This window comes from Pipistrellus kuhlii, unplaced genomic scaffold, assembly GCF_014108245.1.
Source record: "Pipistrellus kuhlii isolate mPipKuh1 unplaced genomic scaffold, mPipKuh1.p scaffold_m20_p_174, whole genome shotgun sequence".
NCBI classification, from domain to species: Eukaryota; Metazoa; Chordata; class Mammalia; order Chiroptera; family Vespertilionidae; genus Pipistrellus; species Pipistrellus kuhlii.
The window spans coordinates 1,006-17,316 of NW_023425487.1; the positions used below are offsets into that span (position 1 = coordinate 1,006).

At 68.7% G+C, this 16,311-nt stretch overlaps 1 protein-coding gene across 1 annotated transcript; it reads right to left on the reverse strand.

The window, feature by feature from the left end:
- Window positions 1-251: 251 nt before the first annotated feature.
- LOC123652518 (tumor protein p73-like) lies at window positions 252-1,544 on the reverse strand (the record flags this gene model as incomplete). Its single annotated transcript, XM_045582916.1, has 2 exons — window positions 1,483-1,544; window positions 252-472 (listed from the first exon to the last, which is right to left on the reverse strand). Coding segments are annotated over exons 1-2 (283 nt in total), but the record flags the coding sequence as incomplete, so codon positions are not given.
- Between the last annotated feature and the right edge of the window lie 14,767 nt (window positions 1,545-16,311).

A 16,311-nucleotide genomic window follows, 5' to 3' on the forward strand; every position in this document is an offset into this window, starting at 1 on the left:
CCATGTCTGAGCCCACACCTGCACCTGGATCCAGCCATGCCTGAGCACACACCTGCACCTGGACCCAGCCATACCTGAGCACACACCTGCACCTGGGTCCAGCCATGCCTGAGCACACACCTGCACCTGGGTCCAGCCATGCCTGAGCCCACACCTGCACCTGGATCCAGCCATTCCTGAGCCCATGTCTGCCCCTGGAGGCTGTGTGAGCTGACCACGTCCTGTTTGGTCAGTGAAATGTCCTGACAAACCCCCGGAGAACGCAGGGAGCCTGTTCCCTTTGCCGCAGGCTCCGAGGACAGGACAGTCCACACTCACTGCCGCCCCCTCCTCTGAGACGGCAGCGCTCACCATGACGGATGGGGCAGCCATGCCCGGCAGCTGGAAGTCCATGCTGGCCTCCGCGCCACACGCCCCCTCGCTGCGGCCCTGGCTTGCGGGGGGCAGGTCAAAGTAGGTGCTGTCCGGCTCCCTGGGGAGAGGAGAGGAAGCAGCCCTCAGCCCGACAGCCCAGGCCTGCGCGGGAGCAGCCCAGGCTTGGCGGGGGTGCGAGCCTCATTTTTCTGCCCCGGGGTGTCCCTGCCTCCAGGGGTCTGCCTGAGACCTCCCCTCCCTTTCCCCTCCCCCTCCCGCCTCCTCCCCTCCCCCTCCCCCTCCTGCATCCTCCCCCCTCCTGCCTCCTCCCCCCTCCTGCCTCCTGCCCTCCCCCCTCCCCCCTCCTCTCCTCCTCCCCTCCCCCTCCCCCTCCTACCTCTCCTCCTCCCCCTCCTCTCCTCCCCCCTCCCACCTCCTCCCCTCCTCCCGCCTTCGTCCCCCTCCCTCCTGCCCTCCCCTCCTTCCTCCTCTCCCCTCCCCCTCGCCCTCCCGCCTGCCCACCTCCTCCCCTCCCACCTCCCATCTCCTCCCCTCCTCCTCCCTCCAGCCTCTCCCCTCCTTCCGCCTCCCCACTCCCCCTCCTGCCTCCTCCCCTCCTCTCGCCTCCGTCCCCCTTCCTCCTGCCTCCCCTCCTTCCTCCTCTCCCCTCCCCCCCTCCCACCTCCCACCTCTTCCCCTCCCCCTCCCTCCCCCCTCCTCCCCTCCCCCTCCTCTCCTCCCCCCTCCCACCTCCTCCCCTCCTCTCGCCTCCGTCCCCCTCCCTCCTGCCTCCCCTCCTTCCTCCTCTCCCCTCCCCCCCCCCCTCCCGCCTCCCACCTCATCCCCTCCCCTCCCATCTCCTCCCCTCCTCCTCCCTCCAGCCTCCCCCCTCCTTCCGCCTCCCCACTCCCCCTCCTGCCTCCTCCCCTGCCCAGCTGCCCTTCCAGGGCGTGGGAACACCAAGGAGGCATGGTCACCGGGGGCTCTGTCCCTGGGCCTCCCCTGGCCCGGACCCTGTAAGGCTGCTCAGAAGGAAGCGCCCGGACTCTGGAGCTGGGTGCCCAGGAGCAGGCCCGGCAGCACCCCAGCCCGGCCGGCCGGGGGCGGGGGCGGGGCGGAAACACTCACAGGGAGCTCCACAGGTGCTGGAAGGTGGTCCCCTCGTCTCCGCGGGCTGGGGGCCCGGACATCTTCCCTCTGCGGGCAGAGAGGGCAGTGAGCTGGGGCGGCCCCTGTGTGCTCCCCTCCCCCTTTCCAGGCCGGAGGCAGGCGCCTGCCTTGCAGACTTCACCCCGGGGGGGCTGGGCAGGGGGCCCTGGACGGCGCAGCCCTTCGGGCGGGGGCTCGGACCTCCGCCGTCTCCTCAGGGGCGGGGGCGGGAGACACCGCTCAGGTTACTGCCTCCGGCTGAGCCCAGGGCCCAGAGCCAGGCTTGGGGGCTCCCGGACACCCAGGCTGTGGGCCCGGCTCCGACAGAGGTCGCCTCTAAGGACAGCATTGCAGGGCCCAGAGGAGCCGGCCTAGCCCTGCTGGCGACCTTTCACCTTTCACCTCAGAGGCAGGTCCACCTGAGACCCCAACAGGAACCAGCCGGGACCCCAAAATCCCGCCGGGCCACGGCCGCCAGAGCGGGTCCCACCCGGGGGTCCCCTTCCCAGAGGCGCTGGGCGGTGGGGCCTGTGCCTGACCAGGGCCTCTCCGGAGCCACCGCGCCCGGAGGAGGCGGCAGGCCAGGCCGGCTCTGCTGGGGCCTCGGCCCCGTGGGGCGGGGCAAGGCGGGGGGGCAGGACCCACTTCCCCGGCTGCGGTGGATCTTGGGTCCTGGTGCCGCAGCCACAGCCTGGCCACCCCAGCGGGCAGGCCCGGACCTGCCTGAGCCTCTGGGACAGGAGCCGAGCCCCGCTCTGTCACTTTGTCCCCACGCGGCCGGTCCCGGCGGGAGGCTGTGCAGGGCCCCAGGGTGCCACGTGCCGGCGGCCAGCCCCCGGAGCAGGGCCACGCGCCCTGAGCCCGCCAGGGACCAGGCGGGGCCCGGGGAGGGACCAGGGACCAGCGCGGGGCTCGGTGAGGGCGGCCGCCCGGGGACAGCAGCCGAGGAAGTGCCGCCGGCCTTGCCGCTCTCCGGAGGCCCAGAGCGGAGACGTGACCCGGGAGCCCATGCCACGCCAGGCCACGCCGGGCAGGAGGGCCACGTGGTCTGCTCGGAGTTGGGGATGAGCTCAGCGGTGTCTACCCCCACGCCAACAGCCCTTCGGCTCCCCACCCACAGGGTTTGGACCAGGAGCTGCCAGCCTGGCACCCCTCCGGCCGGCAGGTCGCCCCGTGGGGACTGAGCTGACCTGGGTCCAGGGGGCCGAGAGGGGGGCAGGGCGCGGGCCACAGGGCGGTCAGAGGGGGCCTTAGGAGGCTGGGCAGCAGCGCCCATTCCCCAGGCCGGCCCTTTGGGGTGCACAGCCTCCGGGGTGGGCAGAGTGTGCCCGCGGAGACGGGACTGGCCGGCATCTGGTCCGGCCCTGCGTCTGGCCTTGGACCCTCCAGCCCAAGTGGAGCAGCTTAGGGAGCATCCCAGCGGGTGGGCCCGCACCCCCCCAACCCTGTCCCCCGGCTCAGACAGCCCAGCCCCCACACCTGCAACCAGGGGTCACCAGGTGGGTGGGGGCTCCTCCTCGGCCACCCAGGGGAACGAGCGCCCGCACCCACGCGGTCGATGCGGCTCAGGGAGGAGCCAGACGCCCTGCCGTGTGGCCCAGCCTCCCCGGCCGCTGCCGCCCAGGACGGGCACAGCGTGGGCGCGGAGGGCCGGAGGCTGCCGGGGGCTGGGACAGGGAGATGGGGAGGGGCTGCTTGTGGGTGGGGCCTCCTGTGGGCTGAGGACGACGTTCTGGAACGGACCGAGGCGGTGCCGCATGGCCCTGATGGGGCCCCGCAGAGGGTGCTCTCTCCTGTGACCTCCGCTCAGTGAACTCGCTTTAACTTGGAAAAGCCGGAGCCTGGGGCCCGGCCGGCGTGGCTCAGGGGTCGAGTATCCCGGTCAGGGCACAGGCTCAGGTTGTGGGCTTGAACTCTCGTAGAGGGTGTGCAGGAGGCAGCCGAGCCATGCTTCTCTCTCATCACGGATGTTCCTCTCTCTCTCTCTCTCTCCCTCCCTTCGGCTCCCCCCCCCCTCTCTCTCTATCTCTATTTCTCTCTCCCTCTCCGGTCTCTCCCCCTCCCCTCCCCTTCCCTCCTTTCCCTCCCTTCCCCTCCCCTCCCCTTTCCTTCCCCTCCCCTCCCTTTTCCTCCCCTTTCCTCCCCTTTCCCTCCCCTCCCTCTCCTCCTCCTCCCTCCCCTCCATCCCCTCTCCCCTTCCCCTCCTCTCCTTTCCCCGCAGGGGCAGCCTCAGTCTGGAAGCAGGTCCTAAGGTCTGAGCACCTGGCTCCCTCGCTGGGGTCACCCCTCTGCCTCCTCTGCTCCCAGGCCCAGCCCTGCCCCTGCCCCTGCCCCTGCCCCACCCGCACACAGGGCGCTTCTGCCTCTCCCACCCCCTTCGCCCCAAGGGATCCCCAGCACCTCTCTGTGACTCAGGGCTGTCCTGGGCGCAGCCCGCAGCGCGCAGCCTGGGCCCCAGCTCCCAGAGCCACAGCTCAGCGCCTCCCCTGAGGGGTGCTCACCCCCTCCCACCCCCTCCTCCAGGCCCCGCCAGGCCCTGCCTCTGGAGGGAGCACTGTCCTCTGTGAGTCAGGACGCCCGCTGGCTCCACCACCACCACCTTCCGCTGTGTGGCCTGGGGGCCGGGGGGCAGGATCCATGGCTTCCTGCTTCCGGTCCCCATCTGCCTGTCCCTGCCCAGGGCCCCAAAGAGACACCACCCATGGGGACGGCGCCTCGACCCGCTCTGCCCATCGCCCCTCTGACCTCAGGGGCAGGGGCTCCGCTGCCCGCACCCCCTAGGACCCTGCGCACACCCTCCCTCTGGCCGTCAGGACCCCAGGTTTCAGGGAGGGCAGCTCCTTTCAGTCCATCAGAGGAAAGACCCCCCCAAAACTCTACCACGGCCCCAACCCCCAAACAATCCACCCTGTGGCGCCACACCGCCGGCCGCTCGGCGTTGTCTGGCGTTGAGCCAGCAGCGGGGCGCAGCCGGGGTCCCCAGCTCAGGCAGAGCTGCCCAGCCCGAGCCGGAACCTGACCGGAACCTGCAGTAGAGGGAGCCGGGCCATCACAGGGGCCGCGCCGTCCTGGGCCCCCTCCCCGCCCTGTGGCCCTGCCTCGAGGGCCTGCAGGAGGCCCAGCACCCAGAAGCCCCGGCCGGGCGACTGGAGGGGGGGGGCAGTGCAACGCCATCTTCCCTAATTGCGCCAGGGCGCCCCGAGCCGGCCCTGGGCCCTGGGTGCTGAGAACCTGGGTGCCCGGCTGCCCCCAGAAGCCGTGGCCCTTGCCCTTGGGGCACGGCTGGGCCTGGGTTCCCGAATGAAAGGCCAGGGGCCTCCTCCTCGGACAGGGGGCCAGGGTGGCGCCCCCTCTGCCTGCCCCTCCTCCTGCACCCAGCCACATAGCCACGGGAGCCAGTGCGAATTTATCTTTTTAAATATATTTTTATTGATTTCAGAGAGGAAGGGAGAGGAAGAGAAACATCCATGATGAGAGAGAATCATGGATAGGCTGCCTCCTGCACGCCCCCAGGCCTGCGCCCTTGACCAGAATTGAACCGTGACCTCCATGTTCATAGGTGGACGCTCACCACTGCGCCATGCCGGCCGGGCTCACGTATTGATATCAGCCCTCCATGTCACCCAGGGAGGAGGCCTGCTGTGCTCACAGAAGCTCCGACAGCCCGCAGCTGAGGGCGGCAGGAAGCGTAGGGGGTGGGGTGAGGGGCTGAGAGGGGGTAGAGGGTTAGAGGGGCCCGGACCCGCCAAGCTCGGGCTCTGCTCCGTGGGCCACGGGGGCCAGCTGGGGGCTCGGCTCCCAGAGGGACCAGAGGGGTTTTCTGGAGGCCCCCCAGGGGCACATCGTGGGCCTGTGAGCCGAGGGGGCGGCCTTGGCGGATGCGAGTGACGGGAACGTGGACCGAGAGGATGGACGGGGATGTGGGGGCAGAGGGATGAGGACCCCTTGCAAGTTGGCGCCCGTTGGCTGAGTTAAGGCCTCCAGCCAGCCACAGGCTGGGGCGCCTGGAGCCCCCGGCAGCTGTGTGCTTGGCGGGGCCTCTGGCCTCCGGTCTGTGGGATGGGGAAGGCACCCGATCACACAGCGCTGATCTAGGCTGGCAGTCAGCAAACGCATTAGTCAGCAGAGCCAGATATCAACAGCACAACGATGGACATCTCTTCGGAGAGCCACATTGTTTAAACTGAAACTTCTTCTAACGCCACTTCTTCAACATAGACTCGCCCAGGCCGTGGTCTTTTGCGGAAGAGCCACGCTCAAGGGGCCAAAGAGCCGCATGTGGCTCTCGAGCCGCAGTTTGCCGACCACTGATCTGGGCCGAAGCACCCAGCGGGGTCCCCGGGCTCGTTGGCGGCGTGAGGCGGGGCGGCCCCGTGGCGGCTGGGCCACCTGCACGCCTGAGCTCAGTCACTTCCCCACCACCGGCTCCCTCCGGCCCTCCCGCGGCTCCCGCAGGGCCGGGGGCCGGACAGGCAGCTTCCCGCCGTCCCTCTCACACATGCGCACAGACACGCACACGCACCCCCCGCGTCCCTCACAGCACATGCCCCACCACGGGAGTCCCGCCCCGTCAGCAGGAGCAGTCCCCCAGCCGGCACACCCCGGGGCCTGTCAGCCTGGGCACCCTTCGGTCCCCGCTGGACAGGAAGTAGCGAGAGCTCCCAGAGGGCCCGAGGGCCAGCTCTGCCCGCCCACGTGGCACCCTGCCCAGGACCGTGCCTGGTGCCCGTCAGCCCCCGTGGGGGCAGGTGGCTCCCCAAACAGCCACCAAGAAGGGGCTGGTCCCCGTCATCAAAGCCCCATCGGGGACTGCCCCTCTGCCGCCGGCCCAGGGCGGCCTCCATGGGGCACCGGGTGCAGCCATGTGGGGAGGGCTCCGCACCCTGGGTGGCCCCAGGGGGGTGGTGACAGACCTCAGCCTGAGCCTGGAGGGGGCCGGCCGGGCGGCGCACCCACGCCTACCTTGACGGGCTGGCCGGAGGGTCTGCAGGGGCCGCAGGCGCGCCGCTGCTTGCTGGTGGCTGGGCAGGCCGTGGTGCAGCGTCCCGTAGCCTAGGTGATGACATTGGAGTCGTGTGGCCTGGCGTCTGGGGCAGGCGGGGCGGAGCGTGGCCCGGAGCCCTGGGGCCGGCGCCGGCTGTGCGGGGCGCGGACGCCATGCCCTCCGCGTGGCGCCCCTGCCGGCGGGAGCCGAGTGGAGGCCGGGCAGCGGGGGGAGCTGTGGCCCCCTCTCTGGTTTGCATGCCTTTTTCTGCTCCTCACTCCAGAAGCTCCCGCACACGGAGGAGTAGAGAGAAGGTGCCACGCACCTCTCTCCAGCCCCAGCTCCGACTGCCCGCAGCCCGGGCACCCCCCACAGAGGGTCCCGTCCGCCACTCGGAGCAGGGCTCCTGGCCTCGGGGCCTCGCCTGGTCAGCGCTCACCGCCACGCCCCCAGGACACTGCGGGCATGCACCTGTCTTCGTTCCATGTGCACACATGTGCACAAGCCCACACAGGCATGCACACGCACGCACACACAGGCTTGCATGGGCACACACGTGTCCATGAGCACATGGGGGTGCCAGGATCTGTGCGGGTCCCTGACCACCCCGGGGCCTCTCAGCAGCAGCCCTGCTTCCCGCTGGGGTGCAGATGGAGGGGCGCCGCCGTGGGCCTGGGGACGAGGCGCACCGAGAGGCTGGGGGGGCTCCGGAGGGCCCCATGCTTGCCAGCAGCTCAGGGCGCCGCTTGGAGGTCAGAGGTCTTTCTGGCTCAGCCGAGGGCGGGGGCAGGGGAAGCCGTCGCACCTCTCACTGCCACCCCGGCCTCTGTTCCCCCCACTCCTCGGCCTTTACCAGCAGCCCCCCAATAACCAGGACGAGTCCCTGAAAGTGTGCCTGTGAGTGAACCCCAGACATAGCTTCAGGGACACAGCGAATCGTTCACGCCCTCCCCTCCGCCTGCTTACTCTGTGTCGGCACCGTTTTTAGCGGCTCCCGCGCACCCGTTGTGCGGCCATCTGCCCGGTGAGAAGCACTCCTCCCATTTCACAGGTGAGATCGCCGAGGCCCGGCACTGGGCAACTTCCCCGGCACCCGCAGCTGCGAAACGGCGCAGCTGCTTCCGCCCGCCGGACACACTCTGGGCACCGCCAGGCGACCTGGGTCCCAGGCCCTGGCCTGGCCTCACACCGGCCACTTCCAGTGCCTGCTGGGATGGACCTCAGCCCCCGCGGTTTCCCAAGGCCCCGCCCCTGGTCCCCAGCAAAGGGAGCTCTGGGCGACCTCCTGCTCCAGCCTTCGAGTAGCCTTGCTCTCTGGGGAGCCCTGCCCCCACTCGCTGCCGGGTGCCAGGGCACTGAGGGCGAGGCTGATGGCCCCGGGCCCCCAGGACGGCCGGGGGAGGACCCTGCGGCCACCTCCCACTCAGCTCCGCCTCCCTTTTCTGAAACCCGAAACCCCGAAAAGCTCAGAGAGGCGAGTGCTCTCCTTCGGAGGCTCTTCATGGTGGCCCGTTTCACGCGAAGGCCCGCGGGTGGGGGGGGGGAGCGCTGTCAGAGTGTTTCCATCAGGCCCCGGGGGGCGTGTCATAAAGTGCAGGGTTCTGGGACTAGCTACTGTCCTTTGTGTTAATCCTCACCGAGAGCATTTTCCGTGGGTTTTTAGAGAGGAGGGAAAGCAGGGAGAGAGAAACATCCCTAAGACTTCCTTCGATGGGGTGGCACTGACCAGCACAAATGTCAGAAGGTTCAGACAGCAAAGCAGGTGTCATCCCCATCACCCCCGGGCCCCGCTCCCTCCCCCAGGAGCCCCACTGTCAGCAAGCCCAGGAGAGCGGGTTTGTCCACGGTAAACGCCATGGAAGTTTCAACCACACGGAACGGGGCCTCGGGGACCCCAGCCCAGCCGTCCAGCTCAGAGGCGCTTTGCGTACGCGGCTTCCTGCTAATTTCCTGAGAAGCCCGGCTCCTCCTCTCAAATCTCTCACGGCCCTGGCTGGTGTGGCTCAGTGGGTAGAGGCGGGCCTGCGGACCAAAGGGTTCCTGGTTGGATTCCAGTCAAGGGCACTGGTCCGGCTTGTGTAGGAGGCAGCCCATAGATGTGCTTCTCTCACACCCATGTTTCTCTCTCCTTCCCTCTCTCCCACTCTGAAAACTGATGGAAAAACATCCTCAGATGAGGATGAAAACCGCCCTCACACGGGGGTGGGGGGGGGGGGGGGGGGTGTTGATGAGGCCGAGCTCCGGGGACGGCGCCGACCTCGGGCTCCGTGTGCAGCCTGGGCTGATTCACGCTCCGCGTTAATCCAATTAGCGGCCACGCGGCCGGCTCCCGCACTCACAGCTCCAGGACGCGCTCCCCACCGGAGCCCCCTCGTTACCGCCGTAATTAACCGGCAGCTCGGCAGAACGAGCCGGAGCAGGTCGGAGCACGCCCTCCTCCCGCGGGAAAACCCACAGGAGATGTCCGCAGGCCTGGCTGGTTCCGAGGCGGGAAGCAGAGGAGAGGAAGAGGGAGAGGGGCGGCTGTCATCCCATCACGGCCACGGCCACAGCCAAAGCCACAGCTTGTTGAAGCCCCAGGCGGCCTCCTCCCCGTTACCGCTGACAGTGCCCCCCCTCCAGCTGTTGAACTTGCAGGTGACCCAGTCAGTGACTGAGAGCACAGGGACAGGCAGCCAGGAAGCAGGACAGCAGACCTCACACAGGGTCCCTCCTGGAGCCCCGAGGGCAGCCAGGGCCTCTCTGTGGCCCCCGAGACCCTTCAAGCCGTCCCCCATCACTGCAGGGCGGGGGGGGGGGCCTGAGGCCAGGAGGCGGCAAAAGAGAACCCCAGGCATTTCCCGTGTGTTTCAGCCTGAGAGAGAACGTGGCCGGGCATCCCCTCCGAAGGCCCAGGAGGAGGGAGGAGGTGGAAGGAGGTGAGAGGAGGGAGCAGGTGGAAGGAGGAGGGAGCAGGTGGAGGGAGGAGGGAGGAGGGGGGAGGAGGGAGGAGGGGGGAGGAGGGAGGAGGAGGGAGGAGGTGGGAGGAGATGGAAGGAGGTGGGAGGAGATGGAAGGAGGTGGGAGGAGGAGGGAGCAGGTGGGAGGAGGAGGGAGCAGGTGGGAGAAGGTGGAAGGAGGAGGGAGGAGGAGGGAGGAGGTGGGAGGGGGAGGGAGGAGGTGGGAGGAGGAGGGAGGAGGTGGAAGGAGATGGAAGGAGGTGGGAGGAAGAGGGAGCAGGTGGGAGGAGGTGGAAGGAGGTGGGAGGAGGAGGGAGGAGGTGGGAGGAGGAGAGAGGAGGTGGAAGGAGGAGGGAGGAGGAGGGAGGAGGTGGGAGAAGGGAGGAGGTGGAAGGAGGAGGGAGCAGGTGGAAGGAGGAGGGAAGAGGAGGGAGGATGTGGGAGGAGGAGGGTGCAGGTGGGGTGGGCCAGCTCAGGTGCCCCTCCCCTCGCCCAGGAGCAGCCACCATTCAATTAGCCAGAGGCTCCCTGATACCTGCCCCCCCACAGCCTCCTAGGGCCTGGCAGCAGGTGAGCAATTAGCGCCCAGCCTCCTCCCTGCACCTCCCATTCTGGTCTCTGGGCGATTCACCAGCTGGCACCGGGCTGGCCGCCAGGGACAGGTCCTTCCCCAGCGCAGCCACACGGAGCAGGGTGGCAGGAGAGCGGGCTCAGGCTGCCCTGCACCGGGGCATTGGCGATGCCCACGCCCTGGGTCCTGCCGGTGGGAAAGGGGCTGGACCAGCCTTTGTGGGTCTGCCCTCGGGGTTCTCAGGTGTGACCCCAATGGCTACTCCCAGGAGGAGGAGCTGTGCCCCCCCCAGGGGAAGAGATGGGGACTTGGCCATGGAGTCAGGACCTGGCCCACCCGCCAGAGCTCCCCCCCGCCAGCTGCGCACTCCGCCCCAGGGATAGTGGGCAGGGGCGGCTGCCGGACCCTGCACTTGACCTTGTTGTGTCCTCCGTGCTTCTCGGCACAGTCACATGGTCTGTGCCTTCCTGTGAGGGGGAGTGAGCTCCCAGGCACACAGGTCTACACCAAGTCCATCAGAAGAGGGACCCATGGCCCTAGCTGGTGTGGCTCAGTGGATAGAGCATCGGCATATAGAACCAAAGAGTCCTGGGTTCGAATCTCGTAAAGGGCACATATTTGGGTTGCAGGGTCCTCCCTGGCCTGGCCCTGGTCGGGCGTGTGCAGGAGGCAACCAGTCGATATGCTTCTCTCACATTGATGTTTCTCTCCATTTCCCCCTGTCTCTTCCCCTCTCTCTAAAATCAATGGGAAACACCTCTAGGGAGGATGACGAAGAAGGAGGAGGAGGAGGAGGAGGAGGAGGAGGAGGAGGAGAAGGAGGAGGGGGAGGAGGAGGAGGAGGAGGGGGAGGAGGAGGGGGTGGAGGGGGAGGAGGAGAAGAAGAGGCACCCATGAACTCCTCTGTCACTAGCCCTGCACCGGAACTCGGGGGGCAGAGGGGGCCCAGCAGCTCGGAGTCCGGGCTGTGCTCCCGCAGTGTGCAAACTTGGGCGCTGGTCACCCGTGGGAGCCCCGGCCTCCAGCCCGAAGTGTGGGTGCACTCAGGCCTCTGCTCCGAGGCTCAGCTGCACCCTCACAGCGCCCCTGGCTGGTGTCAGCCGCCCGAGGCGGTCCATAAACAGTCGTTTGGTTGCTTTTCTCTGGGGTCTCTGATTTGGGGGCGTGTACCCAGGAAAAGAAAACGCTTTTTCTGTTGTCATTATTCATCCTCACCCGAGGACATTTTCCCATTGATTTTTAAAGAGAAGGGAAGGAGGGGGAGAGGCAGGGAAACATCAAGGTGAAAGAGACACATCAGTGGGTTGCCTCCCCCACGTGCCCTGACTGAGGGCCTGGGATTGAACCTGTAACCCAGTACCCAACCTAGACTGGGAATCGAACCCTCCACCCTTCAGTGCTCTGGCCGCTCCTCTAACCACTGAGCAACACAGGCCAAGGCAAAAGAATTCCTTTTTGACGAGCAAACGTCTGCTCTGCAGTGGTACGCTGGCCGGAGGGTGGACAGGGAGGGCTGGCGGAGGCTCCTGATGCTGGGCCTGCCTCGGAGCTGACTTCCGGCGGAGCTGGCCTGACCTGGAAGCTCTGAGCACAGGGCCCTCTCTGTGACCCAGCCCACGCTCCTCGGCGTCACACGCCGGGAAAGGAGTTCCCGGCGACCCGGTAACTGAGAAGGCAAACTACAAGAAGGCGCTGTGCGTTTCGGTGACACCCACGGATGCTGCTGGCTGCAGGCTGCAGGCGTGTATTCTGGGCAGGACACGGAGGGGGTCAAACGGGGCGGGGCAATAAGTTTGCCTCCCGCAGACAGAGGCACCCTCAGGGCGACTGGGGAGCCCGGGGCAAGGGAGCCACTATCTCTGCGTCTTGTTTCCTTTCTGCAACAGGGGCCAAGGCACAGAAAACAACATGCTGGCCCTAACCGGTGTGGCTCAGTGGATAGAGCGTCGTCAGCCTGCGGACTGAAGGGTCCCGGGTTCCATTCCAGTGAGGAGCATATACCTTGGTTGAGGGCACATCCCCAGTAGGGGGTGTGCAGGAGGCAGCTGATTGATGTTTCTCTCTCTCATTGATGTTTCTAACTCTTTCTCCCTCTCCCTTCCTCTCTGTAAAAAATCAATAAAATATATTTTTTAAAAGAGAAAGGAAAGGACACGTGGCACCACACTGACTGGCGTTCCTGCCTGGGCCGGAGAATGGAGGCGCGTCCGCCCCTGCACGGGGCTGCCAGCAGCAGGCACGTGGATGAAAGCTTCTGGTCTGTTGAAACCCAAGTCCCTCGCACCCCCACCTGCCGGGGAGCTGCCTGGGTGGCCCACGCCCTGGGACCCGGTGAACGGTGAGTGGAAGCTGCCTCCCACCCAGAGGAGCACGGCTTCCTGCACCCCCAGGAACCGGTCCCCCGGGGGGGTGGCCATCTCCCGTGAACGTGGCTGCAGCAGGGCCTGTACCCGCCAGGTTCCGGGGTGTTTGTCTCTCCCCCAAGTCCTGGGTCTCTCCTTTCTGTCTCTGTTTTAGCTGAGCTGCCTGCACGTGTTCGATGTTATAAGTCCGTTCTTGGATGTGGGTGGGGCATCCTCTATGAATAAATGCTAACCTGAGGCACCCTCCCTACACCCCACCCCCAACATGGACCGAGATTGACGCTCCACCCACTGAGCCACCCGGCCAGGGCGCCAGGCCTACGATGAGCCGCCTCTGGAGGCCCCCGTTACGGCTCCGCTCCCCGGCTTTCGTTTTGCACTTGCACGCACACTCCGCGTGCAGTGCTGCCAACAGGCTGCCCTTTGTTCTCGGGCGGTGAGGTGCGGTGCGTTCCTACGCTGCCCGGAACAGACCAGCAGACGGGCGGCTGGGCTGCTGTACACACGGGGGGGGGGGGGGGGGGGGGGGCGGGGGGGGGGCGACAGGCTTTGTTTCCGCTTACCAGACCCACCCTCCCCCAAGCCAATCGTAAAGCTCCACACGCCGTGACAGCAAACCCGCCCGCCACGCTGCCAGCCGGCTGAGGCCTCCACACAGCAGGTGCCTCACCGGCAGCCACAGTCCCCTGGGACCCAGCGGCCTCTGGTCAGACGATGATCCACCCGGTTCCCGCCCCGCGCTGGCTGACAGCGGTCTGCACCCCCCGTCTGTGTGTGTGCACAAGCGCACACGGCGTGCGGCTCCGCTCAGGGACCAGACAGACGGCAGGGTGGGCGCGATAATAGCTCCCCTCCCACCCCCGGGGTTTAAAGGCTGCGGGACCATGGCTGTGGGGCCCGGGGTGCCGGGAGCGAAGGGAGGCGGGAACCGGGGCGTCTGTCTCCTGCCAGGCCCGCCTGTCCTCTCACAGACTCAGCAACAGGCGGCACCCCAGCCGGGCCCCCCAGGCCAGCCAGAGCCTTCGGAACCATCTCCTTAGTAACAGGCGCGGATGCAGCTTAGCCATCACCGTTCCCGCTGAGAGCGCCTGGGGTTGGCGGCTAAGGCCTGCATCCACATCAGCACAGAGTGAGGGGTGCAGAGAGGGGGGTGCAGAGAGGGGGGTGCAGAGAGGGGGTGCAGAGTGAGGGGTGCAGAGTGAGGGGTGCAGAGAGGGGGGTGCAGAGTGAGGGGTGCAGAGAGGGGGGTGCAGAGTGAGGGGTGCAGAGTGAGGGGTGCAGAGTGAGGGGTGCAGAGTGAGGGGTGCAGAGAGGGGGGTGCAGAGTGAGGGGTGCAGAGTGAGGGGTGCAGAGTGAGGGGTGCAAGAGGGGGGTGCAGAGTGAGGGGTGCAGAGAGGGGGGTGCAGAGTGAGGGGTGCAGAGAGGGGGGTGCAGAGTGAGGGGTGCAGAGTGAGGGGTGCAGAGAGGGGGGTGCAGAGTGAGGGGTGCAGAGTGAGGGGTGCAGAGAGGGGGGTGCAGAGTGAGGGGTGCAGAGTGAGGGGTGCAGAGAGGGGGGTGCAGAGTGAGGGGTGCAGAGTGAGGGGTGCAGAGTGAGGGGTGCAGAGAGGGGGGTGCAGAGAGGGGGGTGCAGAGTGAGGGGTGCAGAGAGGAGGGTGCAGAGTGAGGGGTGCAGAGAGGGGGGTGCAGAGTGAGGGGTGCAGAGAGGGGGGTGCAGAGAGGGGGGTGCAGAGTGAGGGGTGCAGAGTGAGGGGTGCAGAGAGGGGGGTGCAGAGAGGGGGGTGCAGAGAGGGGGGTGCAGAGTGAGGGGTGCAGAGTGAGGGGTGCAGAGAGGGGGGTGCAGAGTGAGGGGTGCAGAGTGAGGGGTTGCAGAGTGGGGGGTGCAGAGAGGGGGGTGCAGAGTGAGGGGTGCAGAGTGAGGGGTGCAGAGAGGGGGTGCAGAGTGAGGGTGCAGAGTGAGGGGTGCAGAGTGAGGGGTGCAGAGAGGGGGGTGCAGAGAGGGGGGTGCAGAGTGAGGGGTGCAGAGTGAGGGGTGCAGAGAGGGGGGTGCAGAGTGAGGGGTGCAGAGTGAGGGGCAGGCAGGAGTTCGGGCCTCTCCAGGAACACATTCCCAACCTCCCTGGAAGCTGGGGGAGGGTTAGCAGGAGGGCTTGGAAGCCCAGGTGAGGAGGGGCTCGTAGGAGGGAGGCCATCCGGGCACCCCAGCTCCTGCCCCTAAGAGGCCCCCCCACTCCCCACACCGCTGGGGGCCTCCCCCGCCTCTCCCCCCGCCTGGATGCCGGCGGCTCCTGTCTCTGAGTCGAGACCCCGAGGGAGACCCCACGCCGCCCCTTCTCCCGTGTGTGCGGGTCTCTCTGCCCACTCTCCGCTCCTGCTCGGAGAGCTGAACCCCCGCCGACCCCGCTCGTCCCCGCCGACTAGCTGCCCCGCGCTGCCTACCTGGTGCCGGCGGGGCCCCCAGCATCGGACCGAGCCGCCCGGCCCCGCGCCGCGTCCCTCCTTCCCGGGCACCGGGCGCGCTTCGGGCGGGAGCAGGCGCGGCGGCCGTCGAGGCGGTTATATGGGGGCCGCGGGCGGGGGCGCCTTCGGGGGCCGGGGCGGGAGGAGCGCGGGGCGGCGGGACGGCCGGGCCTGGCTGTGCCGCGCGCTCCGCCCCCCCAGCTGGCCCGGCCGAGCAGGGGACCCGGTGCGCCCCGCCCCGCCTCGCCTCTTCCCGCCGCCTTCCCGCCGCCTTCCCGCCGCTGCTGGCGCGTGTCACCCCCGCGGAGCCGGGCCCAGGCTGTTGGAGGGCCGGGAGCGGGTCCGCCTGCGGGGAGACTCCGGCGGCTGGGGCGCGGGCAGGGACGCGGGAGCCGCGAGGGGAGCGGGGATGCCAACTCGGGGTCCCGCTGCCTCCCTCCCCGGACGCGGTCTCCCCGGCCCCCGGCCTCTCCTCTCCACCCCGGCCTCTCCCCGTCCCCCCCCCCCTCCCGTCCCCCCGCATCTCCACCCCGGCCTCTCCCCGGGCCCCGGCCTCTCCCCTACACCCCGACCTCTCCCCGGCCCCCGGCCTCCCCTCTCCACCCTGCAGCGCTGGCTCCTCCGTGCTCCGGGCGCCAGGAACCCACCGCCAGGGAAGCGCCTGTCGGAGGGGCCACCACCCCGTCCCCGGAGTGTCCTCCTGGCTGTGTCCGCCCGGCACGTGGTGCGGGGCGGGGGACCGGGTGCAGCCGCTCTCCTCTGGTGGCTCCAGCGGGGTCCTCGGCCAAGGAGGGGAGCCCCCCCCCCAAACACCGCCCAACGAACGGAGGTCAGGGCCACGCCGGCCGCGCGGCCTTGCGAACCCGCCGGGACCCTCGGGGCAGGGCTCCCCGCCCAGGCCCGCGCCCTCGGGGGGAGGTGTGGTCCAGAACCTGCGGGGAACTGGAGACACAAACGCTCCAGGCCGCCCCGCGCCGGCTCCCTCTCGGCCTCCGCCTCCGCCGGGGCGCCGTGTCCTTGCGGCGCTGGCACAGGGGCGCCCGCGTGTCCACGACAACGCGCGCGTCCCGCGCAGGGATCTGCTCTCCGCGCTCAGGGCGCCGGGGCCACGGCTGCCCGGGGCCGCGGCCGCACGTGGGCGCTTTCGGAGCGGCCACGGCGGCCCGCACCTGCCGTGCGCTGCCCGCTGGGCTCGGGCGCCCGGTCCCGCTCTCCGCGCCGAGGCTGCGCGGACCCTCGCGCCAGTGTCGCCCGTGGAGCCGCGCGCCAGCCGGGCTCCCAGGCCGGGTGCCCGCCGCGCGGGTCTGCGCCTCACTCACCGGCTGCTGGCGCGGCGGCGGGCACACGAGGACTTGCCCAGGGTGACGGCCGGGGAGACAAGCTAGGCCGGCCCCGTGAGCAGGCGGGTGCACGCATCCCCTACCGCTCCTTTGGGGAATTGGGGGGTGTGGAGGGCGCCCGCAGGGAGGGACTGGAGGGACCGGGAGAACGCGG